This window comes from Taeniopygia guttata, chromosome 5 (genome assembly GCF_048771995.1).
Source record: "Taeniopygia guttata chromosome 5, bTaeGut7.mat, whole genome shotgun sequence".
Classification (NCBI taxonomy): domain Eukaryota; kingdom Metazoa; phylum Chordata; class Aves; order Passeriformes; family Estrildidae; genus Taeniopygia; species Taeniopygia guttata.
In genome coordinates, this window is record NC_133030.1 from 13,679,960 (window position 1) to 13,699,049 (window position 19,090).

General features: G+C 44.7%; 1 protein-coding gene across 1 annotated transcript in view; it reads right to left on the reverse strand.

Annotated features, from left to right (window-relative positions):
* SWAP70 (switching B cell complex subunit SWAP70) overlaps positions 1–9,418 on the reverse strand; it is a 36,144-nt gene extending 26,726 nt beyond the window's left edge. The window contains exons 1-2 of the mRNA XM_004174426.6: positions 9,228–9,418; positions 921–1,061 (exon numbers count right to left, since the gene is read on the reverse strand). Of these exons, the coding sequence (XP_004174474.3) occupies positions 921–1,061; positions 9,228–9,326 (240 nt within the window). The 5' untranslated portion in view covers positions 9,327–9,418. The remainder of the gene's footprint in view (positions 1–920; positions 1,062–9,227) is intronic.
* Between the last annotated feature and the right edge of the window lie 9,672 nt (positions 9,419–19,090).

Here is a 19,090-nt window from a genome sequence, read left to right on the forward strand (position 1 = left end):
GGGGAGAGGAGGGGAGAGGAGGGGAGAGGAGGGGAGAGGAGGGGAGAGGAGGGGAGAGGAGGGGAGAGGAGGGGAGAGGAGGGGAGAGGAGGGGAGAGGAGGGGAGAGGAGGGGAGAGGAGGGGAGAGGAGGGGAGAGGAGGGGAGAGGAGGGGAGAGGAGGGGAGAGGAGGGGAGAGGAGGGGAGAGCCCTGCTGGCTTTCCAGGGTTTCTCCTGAAACAAGGCACAACAGAAGACTGAAGAATACTCAGACGTGAAAGGAAAGAACTTGCAAGACAGAGCTTCACAACACACCCTAATGTTACCCACTGTAACTCTCTGAAGTGATCTACTTATTAAAGTACTTTGTCACAAATAGTGAAGATATTTTTACCTTTTCTGTTTGCAAAGGAGTCTATGACAATATTCTGTTACAGGTGCAGTATAAAGTGGAACAACCTATAGCTCCCAAACACTCAGATTAATTCAGATTGAGATGCTTTATTGTCACAGCACATGCCACAGTCAGGACAGCCATAATACATAGAGTATCAACCATACAATTTTAGAAGGCTTCAAACCTCTGCCCTTCTTGTCCTTCAGCCCAACCTTTAATGCCCCCCATTGCTCATGCACTGCCCCTGTGTGCCCTCTGCTCCCTTTGGTGGTTGCTCAGTGCCCCTGGGCACTCCCTGGCTCATCGCCGTCAGTGCTGCTCACTGGGCCAGATGTAAAGGAAATAGAAACCAAGGAGGGAAGAGGCAGAGAACAGCACACCCTTTTATTTTTAGGCACAGGCTCTCCAGAGCAGCCACCCCATGAGGACCCCACAGACACACTCCCAACCAGTGTCTTCACACCAGCAGGCACCAGTTACCACAAAGACACTCCAACAACAAAAGCTTACAAGAAAGCACAGAACACAAGAATTCAAAACTTACCTTTTCCAAGATGAATTTGTTTAGGTAAGGCATGTAACCCTGATTGGAAACTGGTCCTTCATCATCGTCCCTGAAGTGCTCTTCCAAGGCCACTGGATCATGGGGAACATTTAACACCGTGCACAAGTTGTGAGAAAGGACCTAAGGACAGAAGAGAAACCAGTGACACCACTGTCAGCCTTAACCATGGCATGTTCCCTCCAGAGCAGACCTGTGACTCCCAAACCATGTGCAACGTGACACTTTGATGTCACCACAACTTCTGCCCCACAAAGTTTTGCAAAACATAACTAACTCTGATGGTTTCAGAGACATGATTGTTACAGAAGCAATGTGAGCACAGAGAGGTCCAGCCCTAGAGAGCTACAAACGCAGCTACACAAGCTCCCCTTTGTACATATATCCCCATGCAGCTGAAAAACAGGAGAGACATGCAGGAACACCAGAATAATATTTGCAATGTGAAGTCAGATAGCTATCAAAACAACCACAAACACCTAGCCTTTGAAAATATAAATATTTATATCTTGTGAAAATGAGTAACAAAGAAACCAGCTCAATATGTAGCTTTAGTTTACAAAGAAAAGACTGTTCATATTAAAGCATTAACTGTGGGTTTCTCCATTCTGCTTGCTTTTGGGCTGCTTCTCAACACTGACCCCACATTTCAGTTGGCAAAGGAAAGTAATGCTACAGAAAGAGGAAGGGTTTAAGTGTGCTTCTCAAATTTTTATTTTAAAAAGCTATTTGCATGAAGTATGTCACGAACTTGACACCCAGTAACACACATGTCTGTTCTTGAGAAATGACCTTCAAGAAGAGACTACACGCTTGACTAATTTTAAGGAAGTACTGAATTACTAAAAACTAACTAGCCAGCACATCTCAACTTCAGCTGAGCTTTGCAAGACCTCAGTACCAACATGAAGGCAGAGCCTGGGCAGTATCAACTCCTGTGCCACCAGAACTTCCCAAAAAATAGCAAAGCACCATCCCTCCCTTCAGCTGTCCACACTGTCTGGAGTTGGGTCAGACCTGTAACAGGCTGCCCACATCACCCCTTGGCATGATGCAGAGCTGAGCCTCTGAAGATCATGCACCACCAACATGAGCTGGGTTAAGGATTTAATATTACACACCCTGCCACAGTTTGTGTGGAAAAAAATGTAAAAAAGGCAAAAAAATACAGCTAAAAAAATTACACAAAGGTAAAACAGATCACATCTTTTTAAAAGGTATGCTGCCAGTGCTATTATTTGTTTTCAAATCGACAACTACATGGAACAAAGTGAAACTGAATTTTGTGAGTTTTATATTGAATTTTTAAAAACAGACCAAAATGATGCAAAGAGATAACAGTAAAAAAAAAAAAAAAACAAATGCGCAGAAAACTTATATGCAAGCCTATTTAGGTGAGTAGACATAAAAGATGATCAAAGATGAAGTAGTTGTTAAAGAAGAAGTGAAAGTCTGAAGTTGTCAAAGCCTAGGAAATCAAACCAAAGCTACACACTTAAAATGTCTGGGCTTTCCCCCACCCACCTACCCCCAAGAAAAAAGAAAATGTACATTTACTATTCTGATGCATGATAAGGAGACAGCAGAATCTAAGTGCTAGTTAGCAGAAAATATATCCTAAGATGTATATTCAGTTCAGAGAACTCCTCTCTACATACCTCTGAAGTTAAACTTGCTTTCAGGAAAGGAGACACTTCCGTGATAAATACATATTTGCACAGATGTATGCTAACACTAAGGCATTAGAGCTAATGAGAAATAGATAAAAAGAGTGAAACAACAGCATCAGCCATAGCACAACAAAAGCTGCACTTCCTAAAGCAGCAAAAGAGCATTTAGAAGCATTTTACACCACTCTCCATCAACAGTGTATTTCATTTCAATCCATCCTTGTCTCCAACCAGATCAAGTATTTGAGTATACACGTGATTTACATATGGGGCTGAGGGAATGTACTATCTTGTGTGCTTCCCCTTCTATTTAAGGCTTCTTCTGTTATTTATAGAAGCCTGAGGGATTCTTGAATTTCTGAGAGAAAGAGAGATGATCACTGGTTTCCAACCACACTGGACTGGCTAATGCTATAACTAAAAAAATACTCAGTTAATAAAAATATTCTGAAAGCATGACTGTTTTCAGCTTACTACCAAAGTAAATTAGAAAGTCTTGATAAAATACTTTCTTATCACGTCCTTTCTACATACTTGTCTACTCCCTTTTTTGGTATTCTTGCTGTGCATGGCCTGTCAGAAACCTAGGTGCTTTCCACATCAAGTGACCAACTTACCAGGAAAGAATTCCACTTTCAATGATTTTCTAAGATCTGCCTTATCTGCAATCTCTCTGGTGCCCAGTCCTCTCTTTTCATAACTCAGGAAATTCCTCGGTGCCTGCCAAAGCTGCCGTTCTGTAACGCAGCCAAGCACCAGCTGAATTCTTCACGTGCAGGGTAAGCCAGAAAAATTCTGCCCTGAGGTCTCATTTGGTTTGGTTTTGTTCTCTCAAATCACATTATCTGGACCATAAGATACTCTATGTTAATTAATAACTAAAAAAAAAAAAAACCAAAACCAACAAGTAGCTGAGCACTAGACTAATTGGGGTACAAAAGAATCACCTTGCCTTGCAGAAGCTGCATCAACCATGAGGAAGCTTTGCACCAGTCAGGATTATTCCCCCAGTGCCCACAGGGCTGCTAGGCAGCTTTCTGCTTCCGCATTTATCATGCTCTGGATGCCACGTTTAACAATTTACCTTCATGGCAAAGCCAACTCCTGCCCCAGCCCAGAGACTCAACTCTGCTGCAGCACATGGGGGTCCCCAAACTGGGGTCTGAGACAGCACAGGCAGCCTGCAGGGGGTTCATGACACCAGTGCACTCCAGGTGCAACAACTCTTTCACTTTTAAGGGAAAGTTTTTAAGAAAGATGCCTGGTGGCATCCCATCTTTCCCTGGGAACACTGGAAGTGTTCTGTTCCAAATACAAATACAAGCGAGCTGAACACCAGAGGTCATCACAGACTTTAGATTTACTTTATTATGCCCTGTTTCACGCTGCTTTACCTTCAGGTCTGCTCTGCAAGAGTTGCTCCCCTCTTGAATTCCCATTTTCCAAAACTTTCAGCAAGTGTTGAATTGTTATCATCTGAGTAGTTTCATTTAACCATATCTCATAAAAGTGATCTGCATTTCTACAGAGACAGGAAGGATCTGCTAGACTACTTACTGCTCAGTAACAAAAATTTGGCCCAGGTGACAGTGGGAGCATTACCAGGGCAGACTAATCCTGCAGCAGCTATTGTCAGCTTCTTGGTTGTTTTCTCTTTTTTTTCTTTTTTTTTTTTTTTTCCCATCTTTCAGGGGGGTCTTTCTACTCCTCGTCTCTTTTTCAAATTTTAAAATGTTGGCATCCCAGATCCCAACAGTTCCATTCAGTGGCTTCGTGTGAATTCATTCCAAGACATTCTTGGCTCATCTGTCCCTAACATCCATGTCAGCAGCCAGACAGCCAGCCAAAATAAGGCTACTCACAAGCACTTTCCCTTTTTCTTTTATGACCAGTGTTAAAAGTAGCATCATATACACCCCTTGTCACAAGCACCGGGTCTTTTCATCCAGGGTACACCGTACACACACCATATCCTGCATCATCACACCCCCAAGGTCCAGCTTCTTTATCCTCTCAGGCAGCACATTCCCCATCTGAAGCCTCATTATTTAATGTCAGGGTTACTGCAGCAGCCTCTTCCCCAGCTGGATGAGCGTACTCCAACCCAGCCTCCACCAGCCCAGGTTCCTGATACTTGTGCCCTTCATCCACATCAGCTCCCATTCCTTCATTTGCTCCTTTCATCCCTGGGCACTTGCACACCCCTCATCACCATTTTCAACAACCTCACCCTTCCTTTTGCCTTCATTACCTGCATAATCCCCCTTGGTCTCATCCTGGTGTCAACCTGCATCTGCCCAAGTAGATAAGAGAATTGCCTTTGTGTCCTGGGGCTCTCAGCCCTCAGGACGAGCTCCTTGTAAACATATTCCATGTACTGCACCTTTCTTCTACATCTTCCCTGACAAACCAGAATCACAGAATTCATCACGCTGGAAAAGACCTCTAAGATCATCAAATCCAGCCTATGACCAAATATGACCATGTCAACCAGACCATGGCACTGAGTGCCACGTCCAGTCTTTCCTTCAATACCTCCTGAGACCCCAACACCTCCCTGGGCAGCCCACTCCAATATCTAATCAGCCCCTCTGTGAAAAGATTCTTCCTAATGTCCAACCTGAGCCTCCTGTGGTGCAGCTTAAGCTTTTGTCCTCTTTCTGGCTGCCTGGAAGAAAAGTCCAATCCCCACCTGGCTACAAGCTCTCTTCAGGCAGTTGTGGAGTGATAAGGTCACCGCTGAGCTTCCTTTTCTCCAGGCTGAACACCCCCAGCTCCCTCAGCTGCTCCTCACAGGACTTGTGCTCCAGACACTTCAGCACCTTTGTTGCCTTTCTCTGGACTTGCTCCAGCACCTCAAGGTCCGTCCTAAACTGAGTGGCCCAGAACTGGGCACAGCACTCAAGGTGTGGTCTCACAGGGGTGTGCCCAGCACAGGGGACAATCCCTGACCTGCTCCTGCTGGCCACACTATTGCTGATCCAGGCCAGGATGCCACCGGCCACCTTGGCTACCTGGGTGCAGGCTGGCTCAAGGTTCCACAGGCTGCTGATCCACTGGGAGCTGCTCCTCTCCAGCACAGCCTCATGACCCTGGCATTTCCTCAAGCTCCCTGCTTTAGTCTACAGGCAGCCTGGGCTTTCCTAGCACAACAGCATCCCTCCCTCACACCTCACTGACAGCAGAGCTCACGGCTACCCTAATACACACACTGTGAGCCCCAGAGCAGGACCCTGTCCCCGTGAGTCACAGTGACTAATTTCCTACTACCCTGCACCGCTGCACAAAGCCGATTGTCCGGCCGGGGTCCTGCCCACTCGGCGCAGGCTCCCACCCCTGCCTCACTGCATTGTTCAAAGTCTTCCTCTGTGGTCAGACCACCCCTCTCACCCCTGATTACACCATTCTTCCTCTTCCCACAGGCCACCAACTTCTCATCTAGGGGAAAAGCAAAGCAAATGTAAGAGGTATAATAAGCCTGTAACACCCCAGATATGAGAACAGACAGGTATGAATTTTCTAAATCTAACAAGTAGCTTTGGTCATCCAAAATTATAATACAGGCCTGAATGAGACAGTATTTTCACATGTGGCTCACCACCCACATTCTGCAGATAGCATCCAGGAGTCCAAGACCCCATGACTCAGAAAATACACCCCAATGCAGCATGTGAAACAAGAACACCAAAATAAACCCACTGCCTAAAGAGAGACAGTCGCAAAGCAACATGTGGAAGAGTTTCCAGAGAGTGTGTGAAAACTAATTGGTGGATTTTTCCAGGATCCAGTCATATACACACACCCTACAAGCAGTTTTGCTGGCTGTCAAGTGGAACTGTATTTAAAATTAGAGTGTTTCAAGATACAGATAAAAAGTGGATTTAATGCTGGTACCTTAGAGAAACTTCTAAAACAAGTTAATTTTAAAATTGCCGGTTGTAAGAAAGATGAAATTGGATGTAAGTGTAGGAAAGGAAGCAATTTGCATGTAGCTCGTGTTGGACTCACAGCAGCAGCTGTAACTGTGTACACAGACCCTACACCTGAGCCTTGCTGTATCAGTGTTTGAACGTGCCAAAAAACACACTGGCAAAACAATGACTGTGTCCAGTTTTAAAGCTGTAATTTAAGAACAGAATACACCAAAGTTTCTGCTGATGTAGAAAAAAAGACTAAGAGCAGCAGCCAGCATAAGAGTAGAACTTCTGAAGACTAGAACTTCTGAAGACAGTAGAACTTCTGAAGTTGAAAAAATAGTAGAAAAATCCATACAAACAAACAAAAAAATCAGTGCATACTGGAAGAAGACAATATTCAAAATTACACAGAGGACTGATTTGAGTGTCTCCTCTCTCAGCAGCTCAGAACATATACAAAAGATACAAATGGATAAAAGACAACTCATTACATCCTTACTATTCCAAGCAAGTCCCATTTTTGCCCTCAAGCACTTGCTGTTTCTCCAGACTATGAAACAGACCAAACTGACTCACCTCCATCCATCTGCTCTAGATCTACTGAAAACAAATGTGTGATGCAAGCCCTTCGCAGTAGGGCCTCAACTACAGAACACACACATATATATTTATTTTTCTCATAGTATTTAAAGTTAATTATTTATTTTTATGGAGGGATCAAAGATCACCTCTAGGCAGAGTAACTAAAAATCACTCCCTTTAACAACCAAACATATTCTCCTTAGGAATGTCCCAGCAATGTGATGGCACCACCTTATACTGGATTACACACACCAAAGACTCATGGCCAGTAGATTTTCTTACTGAGAAGGGAAGAGTTCAGTAGCTTACAGCACTGCCATTCTCACAAAATAGAAAGTTTTTTATCAGTTTTAAAAACAGCCATTCCACCCATTATTAAGCATATTTTTCTGATGTCATAGATCTCTACTAACCTGTTGGTCTCCAAGCATCTTTGCTCCATTTTACAGGAGGACTGTATCTTCCTTATGATGATGGGAAACACTTCATTGGGAAATACATTCTAAGGGCAACACAGTCCTACCTCTATCATATAGGAACTTCTCTTTTGCTGTCCTACCTGCCCTTTTTTAACCATGTGGGGCTACTACCACCCTGCACACCTTTTCTCGCCAGCAGGACCATCAGTTTGACACCACATTCAGTATTTACCTCAAAAAGTATGTAAGAACGCCCTCTACTCCCTCCTGAAAACTAATTCTTGGTGGCTGCAGGAGAAGGTGGCAACCTCATTTCAGACTTGTTTCTGCACTCCCAGATCCTCCACCTGACACTTCCCACAGGAGTCTTTATGTCACAGACAGAACCACACAAAAACACAAAGTCCTGCTTTTTTTGAGGACACTGTACCAGCCCACCAGCACACTGTCAGTTTCTTTAGCCTTTTCATTCAGGCCAGCACCTGGGGACCAGTTTTGCACTGGCCTCCACAGTGACACATCTGCAGAGGTGAGTGCATGGAGCACACCAGGTGTGGTAGGTAGCAAGGCAGGAAAACAGGATTCCTATTAAAAAAAAAAAAAAAAAAGTTTCTCTGCAACCTGCTTCAGTTCATCCTGCAAGGCTGGAACACAAACACTGACTTTCATGGACACTCGCTGTGAAAAACCCAGGACCTGCACACGTTTTCAGCTGGAGGTCACAGCCAGGTCTGGCCCGAATCCTGCCCCGCAGTCAGTGCTGGCCGAGCTCGGCTCTGTCTCACAGCCCCATCACCCCAGCAGAAGAAAAGGAGAAGAGGAACAGGCAGCTTGCAGCAAGCAGCTGCCAGCTCCGGACCCTCATTACGTAATGCTAAAAATAAAGTCCATGAGCGACCAGCCACGCTCGGGAACAGCACCCACAGCACGGCCACTGTCGCTCGTGGAGTTAATGCCACAAAAGGCGCAAACCTCGGCTAATCGCTGCGGCCCCGGCAGCCCCAGCACCGAGCACAAGGACCCACAGTCTCGAATGTCAACAGGTGTTGCGTTCTTATTCAAAATATTTATTTAGCCAGATTCCTGCTATTATTCCCAGGCCAAGACGGTCCCATAAAGCAGGGCCAAGATGGGACTGGATTCAGCGAGCTGCCTGAGAGCTCTTTTAAGAGCACAAACACTACTTCAGCGTATAAGCTAAGGAAAGAATGGCACAGTTGGAGCCTCTTGACTAATTCTCCTGTTTATATCCAAATAAGAGGGCACTGTGGAACCTCTCTCTCCCTCTGGCAAGCTGTGAATTTCACTTGGACGCAGCCAACCCCTATAGATGGGACCTTGTGGCCACCCCACAAAAGATTTTGGCCAGAAAGGGTAGCAAGGACATGCAGTTGAAAGAGGACCAGAAGCACAACAAGGGTTTGTGCGCTGACATCTCGGGGAGGACGGAGCGGAATGAAAATCAGCCTGCCCGGGCTCCGGGACAGGTCCGCAGGACGGAGGTGGCCGGGGCCCGCAGGGACAGCGATGCCGTGGGATAAACGGTGGGGAAAACGCGATTTACAGCGCCCAGGAGAGCGCCGACAGCGAGTGCCGGTGCGTGTGCCCCCGAGGCGGCGCCGCCGCAGCTCCCAGCCCGCGCTGCCAGCGCCCGGCGGGACCGACCCCCGCACCCCGCCGGGCCGGCCGCCCCCCGCTTGCCTTGAGCTGCGACTTGGAGACCTTCCCGCTGCGATCGAGGTCGAGGGCGGTGAAGGCGTGCCAGATGGACTTGAGCAGCTCCTCCTTGAGCCCCAGCATGGCCGGCCCGCTCCCGGCCCGCGCCGCCGCTGCCGCCGCTCTGCCCCGGCCCCGCTGGCGCCGCCCCGGCAGCCGCGTCCCGCCCGGCCCGGCGGCCGCGCCCCTCCGCGCCCGGCGCCTCCTTCTCCGGCCGCACGGCTGCCTTTCGGTCTTACTAGGATAAATAGACAAGTGCAGGGTTTTATCCCTTCCAGTTTATTCCTGATGGCTCGCTGAGACATGGGTGAATAAATTAACATTGGTCGCTTTAGTGTTCTTCAGCACAGTTAAAACGCTGTTCAGGGTTTTCACCCCAGTTGAGATAGTAAATGAAAGTCTTCTCCTTGCGGTGTGCTGCTGGGTAGATGTGGGAATCCAGGGCTTCCCTCTGGCTGTCCTGGCAGGTCTGGGACCCTGGCAGGGGTCAGGAACCCCCCTGTACAGAGCCCCCAGAGACACTGTCTGTGATCTCTGTCCATGGAAAAGAGTTTTCAATCTTACAGGATGAATTACAAGCTCTGAGTGTTTGATAAGAGTAATAATTAAGTGTGGCACGGGTGCAAAAGTAAAATTTTAGGTTTCTAGATTAGGGGTTCAGAGGGGACAAGATGGAGGAATTGGGTGTGTCTTGTCCTTTTCCTCCTTCTTCATGCCCCTCCATGTTACATTGTGGTGTTGGCATTTTCTGTTGGTTTAGGCTGGGGACACACTGTTCAATGTAGGTGACAGATATTGGCACATTATTGTAAATATAGCACACGTAGTTTCTGGTATATAATGTTTGTAACATCCCACTGAGGGCAGAGCCCCACACGCTGCCCTGCAGGACAGAGCTGCGGCAGGGCAGCAGAACAGGTTAGAGATAAACAGAATAAACAACCTTGAAACCAGCACAGACGAATTATGGCTTCTTCTTTGGCAGCGGGGCTGAAAGACAGAGACTTTCTATAATCTCGGAATCACCAATACCCACAGATTCCGACAGGTAGATAAAATAAGCACTACGTGGTAATGAAGGCTGGCGTGAATATATCAGTGAGCCTGATGCTTTTCTGGCTTTCCAAATAATTCCTCACTAGAAAATTGTGGGTTTTTGAAGAACAGGAATACAGTCTGTGAACAGAATTTATGAAAGTCTCAGGTGCAATGTTCCCGGCAATGTACCTCACAGCAAGGAAAACAGTTTTCCTCTTGGAATTTTTCTGCCCCACGAACAGCTTGGAAGGAAAGCTGCGCACAACTGGAGAGAGTGCAGTGGAGTGTCAGTGCAGGGAGACAGTGAAACAAACCTCCTGCTCCAGTACCTCCAGAGCAGAAGCCAGACAAAATGTGACCAAGAGGAAGGAGTTGTGTTGTTTGAAGTTTTTTTGAGAGTTATTGGGTGTTTGGGGTAGGTTTTTTGTATTAAGTCTTCTTTAATGCTCTGGGTTGGGAATAAGCTCTGGTGAGGGCAGCAGCTGTCCGAGGACTTCAACAGAGATTATTAAGCCAAAATAAATTTATGCATCATTTCTTCTGCATGTTGTAGGAAAAGCAAATAATTATTTATGATGTATGTATGGTGATTTCAATGGTCTTTTTTCCATGTAGGGAGTCCCTATATTTTTGTCTAAGTGCTGTCTTGGTCGGTCTACTTAGCCAAAAATACCTCTTCATACTGGCTTTGGGGAAAGAAAGTGTGGAATGGCCTTTTTGTACATCTTGATGGATGTCTTCAGCATTTCAGTCTGAGCAGCAAATACCATAAATCATGTCAGCAACACAGCCAGGATCCAAACCCCAAATGCACTGGAGCCCTAAGCCCAAACAGGAGCCACACACTGAGAGCATCTTTGTGAGCTTATTTTGCAGAAAAAGGACAATGGGGGAGAAGAAGTGAGGGATAATGGGCATGGTCTTAGAAGGTACAAAACTCTCTAACACTTACTGACTGACAGAGGCTGAGAAATAGGACTCCTGCATGCACTATTTCCTGCAATTGATAGAAAAGTTCACACTTTTCTGTCTCTTTCTAACCCACACTGAACACTGTCATTCACAGAACACAGCCCATGATCACTTGAAGGTTTTAATTTTGTGGATTTCACACAGAACCATTAAGAACCCAAACTCAAGGCACATAATAAACATCAGGGGAAAAGCATTAGGGTTTTCCCAATTTTAATCTTCAGTCAATTGTATCATCAGAACAAAAACAGCACCCAAAGTGAAATAGTTCTGGCAGTTTGACAACTGTTTTGTACCAGGTGTTGCTGGTTTATTGTGATTCCAGTAAGAAAGGCACTCATATTCTAAAGTATCACTTAAAATACCATTTACTGCAGCCCACATTATAATAGAGAGAGCAGTGTAGATAACCTTACATTCCTTCAGGAGCCGTGGGCTGTCCAGCATCAACCAGGTGCAGCACGTCGCACAGATCCTGCCCATGGAAAATTTACAACATTTTGGTCATTCGGGTTATTACAGGATTTTTGTACAAGGAGACAACTCTGTACATTGTTTCTATTGCCAAACATAAAACATGTTCACATCAGAACCCTTTGCTGCCATTTTCAGATGATGTGCTGGGCATGCAGGGGTTGTCATTGCAGGTACCACATAGGACTTGCCCAAAAAAATCCTGTGGGACTATCAGGCAGGGAAATTCATCCCCTATGGGCCTGGAGGCCAGGCTGGACAGACAGCAAAGCTCAGCATAAGCTGGGAAGTCACAGGCCTAACTTGCATGGACCACTGATCCTACGGGTACAGCGGGCTTCTGGCCAGGAGCAGGGCAGATGAGCAGACAGCAAAGCCCACTGCAGGAAGTAATTCTAATTCTCAGAGGTGATAAATCATAAGATTGGTTTTCTGTATGTGATGGAGACTAGAATCATCCACAGATTTTTATTCTTTGGACATGTTATAGTCTCCAAGTAGCACAGTCAGTTGTCAAACACAATCTGCCTTATTCACTGAGCATACCCTAATAGCAGCCTTTCCCCCCTCCTTTTTCCTAACCTTTTGCTCCATAATTTATTCAGGCCTTTGGAATCCACAAGTAATCATTTATGCTCTTTCCTCACGATGGATACTCTGAACTATATGGTTGACATAAAAAATTATTCTGATAAAATTTCCTAATTAATCTGATTTGCTAACATTACAGCTGTTACTATTACCAGAAACATCTGCCATCTTAAAATACACTAGCATTTCTTCAATTAGAAGATATCTATTCCACTTTAGAAGGAAAGAGACAACTTTTCTATATGCAGATAAGTTGGTAGCTGAGCACCCACAAGGTCACCAGTGAACACAGAAGACCCTTCCTAAAGTGCATTAAAATACAGTTAGATTCTGTGAAAAGTCACTAAAGAAAAGCAATTTATGTAGTTCACACATGAATCTTTAATGGCAGGGATTTAATCTCTGCTTTGAATAGCATTCAGTGATTTTTTTTTGGCAGTTTGGATTTTTGGTAAAAACAATAGAGTGGAAAAACAAAATGCAAACAAAATGCCTCACAAATTGTAGAAAACAATGAAACCCCACCACACCCACACACAAAAAAACCAACCAACCAAAAAGCTTTCAGGAAAAAACCACTAAAACCCTGTGTGCTTATTTTCATTTTCTCTTCACCCTTTTTGCTGGCTCCTTTTACTCCTGATTTAAATGACATGCTAAAATCCTTTGCCAGAAGACAGATTTGTTTTCCACTCAGAATACAAATAGTCCCATTCAGGTCACTAGGTTAGCAGTCCATGCTTAAATGTTTCATTAAAATGAGTGGTTTATACAAGTTTCAGCTGCTCCAGCACTTGCTAGGTTAATCAAGAGGATGCTTACAAGTTGTGCATAAACCTAGCACATTATTTTATATAGCCACACTCATATTTAAATCCCCAGTGTTTTTATAGGATTGAACTAACTAAGAAAAAACAGTTAAAGTGAAATTCATATCAGGCAAACTTACTGTGGAATTAAACCTTTGTTTTTTATGCTTACCCAAAATAGCTTTAACAAAGTTACAGGACTAACTGCATCCACACCCAAAGTGTGAGTTATTTTAAGGAAGCCTTTTATTTTGATATGCTAATCTGGATTTTTGCTTACCAAAGACTTTACATTCTGAACCTTTGAAGATAAGATTGACATGTAATCCATTAACCATTAATTAACAGCAATCACACTTAACGAAGAAATCCTTGATAGCACTACATAAATTCTAAATTGCTTGCCTGGTACAAAAGCAAGTTCTGATGCAACTTCACATACTTCTGCTTTTCCTGAAAGTTGTCTGAGAGCTCAGCAACTTCATGTAAAATCTGTGCGTATTCTAATTTTGTTTCCTCACCACAGTTAAAAACATGACTGAGGGGAGGGAAAACTGGCTCGGTCTCACAGAGTGACTCACAGTTTCAGGAAGGAGCTTTAGTTAGACCCTGCTGAGGCTCAGCCTTGAGGGGTCAATCACTTTTCTCTTGGTCTTCTTTGCAGAGGCTTAATTACTCCTTGTTAGCCAAATAATAAGTATTTGTCAGGGAAGTTCTAACCAGAGGAAAGATTACGCACTTGAACCGTTACTAATTTTGTTTTATGCCACTGAGTCAGTTAAACTGACATCAAGGAAAGAATTCCGGCACTTCAGTTCCCTGCTCATTGTTAGCCCAGGGAAAATCTTCCCAGCCTTGGCTAGAAACAGTCGTTTTCATCCTCCACAAGAAAACTAAATGGAAGCAAACAGAAATTGAAGACCATTTGCAGCAAACTGTGTTTCCAATATCTGCCACTTCACAGCAAATTTTCAGGAGAAAATAAAACTGAAGCAAATGGGGTTTATTATCAATGTATTTGTTTCTGAATAGACTGCTCCTGCCATAAAACATCTCAAGGAAACATTGGGGGAGAGTGTAAAAAGCAGTAGGTATATTTGACATAATAGCATTATCCAATTCTCAAGCCATCTGAGGAATTTGTCTTTTTTGTTATTTTTTGTTATTCAGTACTCATAGGTGAAAAAGGAAGCAGAATGGCAGTTTAGTCTCTCCTAGGGAAAAAAAAAAAGGAAAAAAAAGAATTTTCCATTCATTTCTAAGACTTTCATAGCCATCTTTAAAAGCATTACAGCAAGGCACACCTATTTCACTATTGCTTTCTACTATTTATACACATGTGCACAATACATGCATTTTTATTTAAACTTCAGAAAACAAACATAATGTAGGGGTAAAACATCAGATTACCTTTCAGTTCCTCCCTGATTCCTTAATAATGATAACAACACACATCTTACTCTACATTTTCAGCGGATAAGGTATTTCTCACCAAATTACAGGATTCACCTCAGATAACAAAATACCACAGACACCTTACCTGCAGAGAGGAAGAGGAAATTCAGTCCCATGTGTGCTGCAGTAACTCTCTGATACCATCTTTTGGGGTGGAAACTGGAAAGAGACATAGCCAATGGAAAAAGCCAATGGGAAAAGCTAATTAAGCAGGGTTAATGTAGAAGACAGTCAGTCAGAATCATGGAATTGTTAAGGTGGGAAAAGACCTCCAGTATTATTAGGCACCCCTGTTAACCCAGCACTGCTTGTTCAACACTAAACCATTTCCCTCAGTGCCACATCCACATGTTTTTTGACTTTCAGGGATGGTGCTTCTCTAGGCAACCTGTTCCACTGCCTAACAACATTTTCAGTGAAGAAGTTCTTCCTGATGTCCCATCTAAACCTCTCCTGGAGCAGCTTGAGGCTGTTTCCTGTTGTCCTATCGCTGTTACCTGGGAGAAGAGGCTGATCCCACTGGCCACAGCCTCCTTTTAAGCAGTTGCAGAGAGCAATAAGGTCTCCCCTGAGCCTCTTTTTCTCCAGGCTAAAGACCCCCAGCTCCTTCAGCTCCTACAGCTCTGGAGGTGAGGCTTCACCAGTGCCCAGTACAGGAGGACAATCACTGCCCTGGCTCTGCTGGCCACAGTGTTTGTGACACAAGCCAGGATGCCCTCGGCCTTCTTGGCTACCTGGGCCCACTCTGGCTCATGTTCAGCCACTGTGGACCAGCACCCCAAGTCCTGTTCCCCTGAGCAGCTTTCCAGCCACTCTGCCACAGCCTGCAGCGCTGCCCGGGGTTGTTGTGACCCAAGGGCAGGATCTGTCACTTTGCCTTGTTCAACCTCATACAATGGCCTTAGCCCATCAATCCAGCCTTGACCCAATGTCCACAAGATCAAAAGGAGTTAAAAATCCCATGTGCTAATGCATGGATCAAATACAGGGGGAGATTCTGCCCTGAATCTAAGTAGATGAGAATGAAAAGAGGCAAGAGGAAAGAGCTGCAGAGGCAGAAACATCACCTAAGGTTGGTGACACTACTAAAGGTTGGGAATAGCAGGTGTTTCTCCTGTCCCCCCATCCCTGTCCTGTGAAACACCTCGCCTAAAATACTTTCATTAGTGGTGCCTTTTGTTGTCTGCAAATCAATAGATAAACAAGATCTCCATCAGGATGCAGGCTGAACAGGTAAAATCTTCCTGTGCATAAGGTTTTATATCCATTAGCCCCCTTGTCTGGCAGCAGCCTGAGGGATACACAGGAGGTCATTATTCAGAGTTAGGCCACTTACTCTGCTTTCATCTTGAGTCAAAGAGAAAGCACTTTAGACCAGCATGATAATTCAGCTGTCATGCTAAATGCTCATATTGTGTATTGTAAGGGAGTCAAATGACAGGCAAAAGGAAGATCTTTGAAGCCAATGCTTCAGCTTTTGCAAGACTATCCAGAATATCAAGTTCATTTTCAGGCGTGTACAACCTCAGATCTCTGAGCAACATGTTAAACAATAATAAATTGCTTCCTGTTTAATTAGACCCAGCAATATTCTCTCCTTGGGGCACCTCCCTTTCCCCTAGCCCAATGCCATTATACTTTGGGAAGATAGAATCTCTACCCAATTCCATCTCTCAGCCAGAAGCAGGAGCTCTGTTTCCTGAGTGCTGTCCTGCCCAGTTTCCTCCTGCTTTCTCTGTGCCATGTTTCTGGAGTTGAGAACCTCGACAGCACTGCCTCAGAGGGGTCCAGCCTTCACTGCAAGAAGGGGGCTTCAGCCCTGATTTGCCCCTGCTGGCCATGTTTAGACCCAGGTCCTCGAGCCCAGTTACAGCAGGGATATTTGTAGGTAGCACACAGGGAGGGGTTTATTCAACACATGCACACGTTACATGCCAAACCACATATACGGACACGTTGTGAGGTGCCTTTTCCAAGCCTACACAACCAAAGGGGTGCCTGGGGATGGACAAATGAAAACACTCTTACCTGAGCTACTGCTGGCAAGAATGCTCAGGGACTGCTGCAGAACAGGACAATGCCTTCTAACAATCAGGGTTGAGTGTCATATCAGCACACAAACAGTTCAAAGACAAAAATTCGGTGCACAGTTAATATTTTGTCCAGCAGGTGTTGCTGGAGACTACAAAACACATTCAGGCAAAGTCCAGCTGGCCAGCTTTTGGGAGGGTGTCAAACACATGGTGCTCCCCAGCCCCAGATCAGCAAGGACAGGGTGCCTAAGTATACTTCTGTTAATGAAACTTTTCAGTGTTATAAAGTAATGCAAGCTGTGACATTGAAATCCTACTTTGGAATATACAAGCAGTGCCTAACTCCATTGCTAAGTGGAGGTAAAACATGTCTGTGGCTTCCAAAATAAGTCAACTTGACAGTAAGATTTCAGGTCCTACATTTTAGTAATTCAGATCCATTCCAGCTAATAGGGCAAGAGGATACTTGGAAACTGAAAAATGAACCCAACAAAAACTATAAAAAAAACATAGACAACTGTTGTGTCAGGATGCCTCACAAAAACAAAACAAAAAAAATACAAAAATTACCTCCAATTGTATTCTGACAGTAATGGCATAAACAGAATTTCATGTAGTATTTGAACACCAGATGTGATTCAATATTTTTTAAGTATACAATTTATGATTCAATTCAATGGTTTAGCCTTCAAACCCATCAGTATTTCTACAGACAATGGAAAGGTTTGAACTGCAAGATGAATTATCCAAACAGTTGATCAGTCCTTGATACTTGAAATTAACTTTTCTGTGTTAAATGGTGGTGTGTCTTTGCAGGAAACTGAGTCTGTCGGAGCTGTAGTCCATCACCACCCACTTTTCAGTCAGAAGATGCAGAAAGACTGAGCAAGACCAAGCAGGTAGTGTTGTCCCGTAATGCATCATTAGAAGATGGAGAAGACAGAGGAGCAGACAAATGTCTGGAGGAGGTAGGGTTATGACATACCTGCTTTCTAGTATTTTTACATTCATTTTGAGTTCTTCATAAAGTCATGTAGTCTGATCAAAAAAGTTACGCTTGGGAAATTTAAGCTAGATGAAATCAGGATAAATATGGTTAAACATTAAATGCAGCTATTTTGAAGAACACTTTTGCTACCCAGCTCTAATGCTTTGCTTCTTAAATTCAGCTAAAGCTTCCCTCTTCAAGTGCTGAAGCTCATCCTGTTACATCATGCTTGATTGAATTTCAACTAATATCCAACTCTACATTTTTACAAGAGATAAGAAGCTTCTTCTTCTACCTGCAAAGACAACTTGCTCAACTACAGATAATTTTGGCCCAATTCTTCTTTTTGCAATAATTTGTAAACTACCAAAATTACTGTAAGATTGGTCCTATTTAAAAAAAGAAACCCTTTCAATGTCAGTAAAAATAGATACCACTTCTTACTCAGTAAACATCTGAATCATGAATCACTGGATGCTGGGAATATTCATGGGAAGCATTAATACACACTTCCCAAATTCTCTGTTCCTTCCCACTAGCCATTGTTGCAGCCAGGATTCACTGCCTCATCACCTGCATCAGAAAGGCTCATCAAAATTCAATATATAATATCACAATCTTACTGCTCCCATAAACTACTTCAGAACCCTGAAATGCCTTTTGAAATGCTGTCCTTGGCACACAGGAAAAAGTTAAAACATCTAAAGCCACTTCAGTCCTATGGTTTAAGCAGGCCACCCCTTCAATGGCACACAAAACCTGTGTGACCAGCACTAGAATAGACACACAGAATTTTTTCAGTGGAAAACACCCTTAAAATCATGGAATCATCTGTTAACCCAGCACTGCCACGTCCCTAAGTGCCACATTCACACAGCTTTTAAATAACCCCAGGGATGTGGCACCACCCACTACTTCCCTGGGCAGCCTGTTCCAATGCTTGACAACTGTTTCAGTGAAGCAATGGTTCCTAACATCCCATCTAAACCTCCCCTGGCACAATTTGAGGCTGTTTCCTCTTGTCCCCTCTCTGTGTTACTTGGGAAAAGAAGCCAACTCCCACCTGGCTATGTCTCTTCAGGCAGTTGTAGAGAGTGATAAGGTCTCCCCTGAGCCTCCTTTTCTCCAGGCGAAACACCCCCAGCTCCCTCAGCCACTCCTCACAGGACTTGTGTTCCAGACCCTTCCCCAGCTCTGTTGCCCCTCAATGTCTGTCTTGCAGTGAGGGGCCAGAACTGGACACAGCATTCGAGGTGTGGCCTCACCAGTGCCCAGCCCAGGGGACAATCCCTGCCCTGCTCCTGCCAGACTCTATTGCTGATCCAGGCCAGGATGCCTTTGGCCACCTTGGCCACTTGGCTCACGTTCAGCCTGTGTTGCAGCATCCCCGGTCCTTTTGCACTGGGCAGTTTTCCAGCCACTCTTCCCCCACCTGTAGCACTGCCCAGGGTTGTTGTGGCCCTGGGGAAGGATCTGGCACTGGGCATT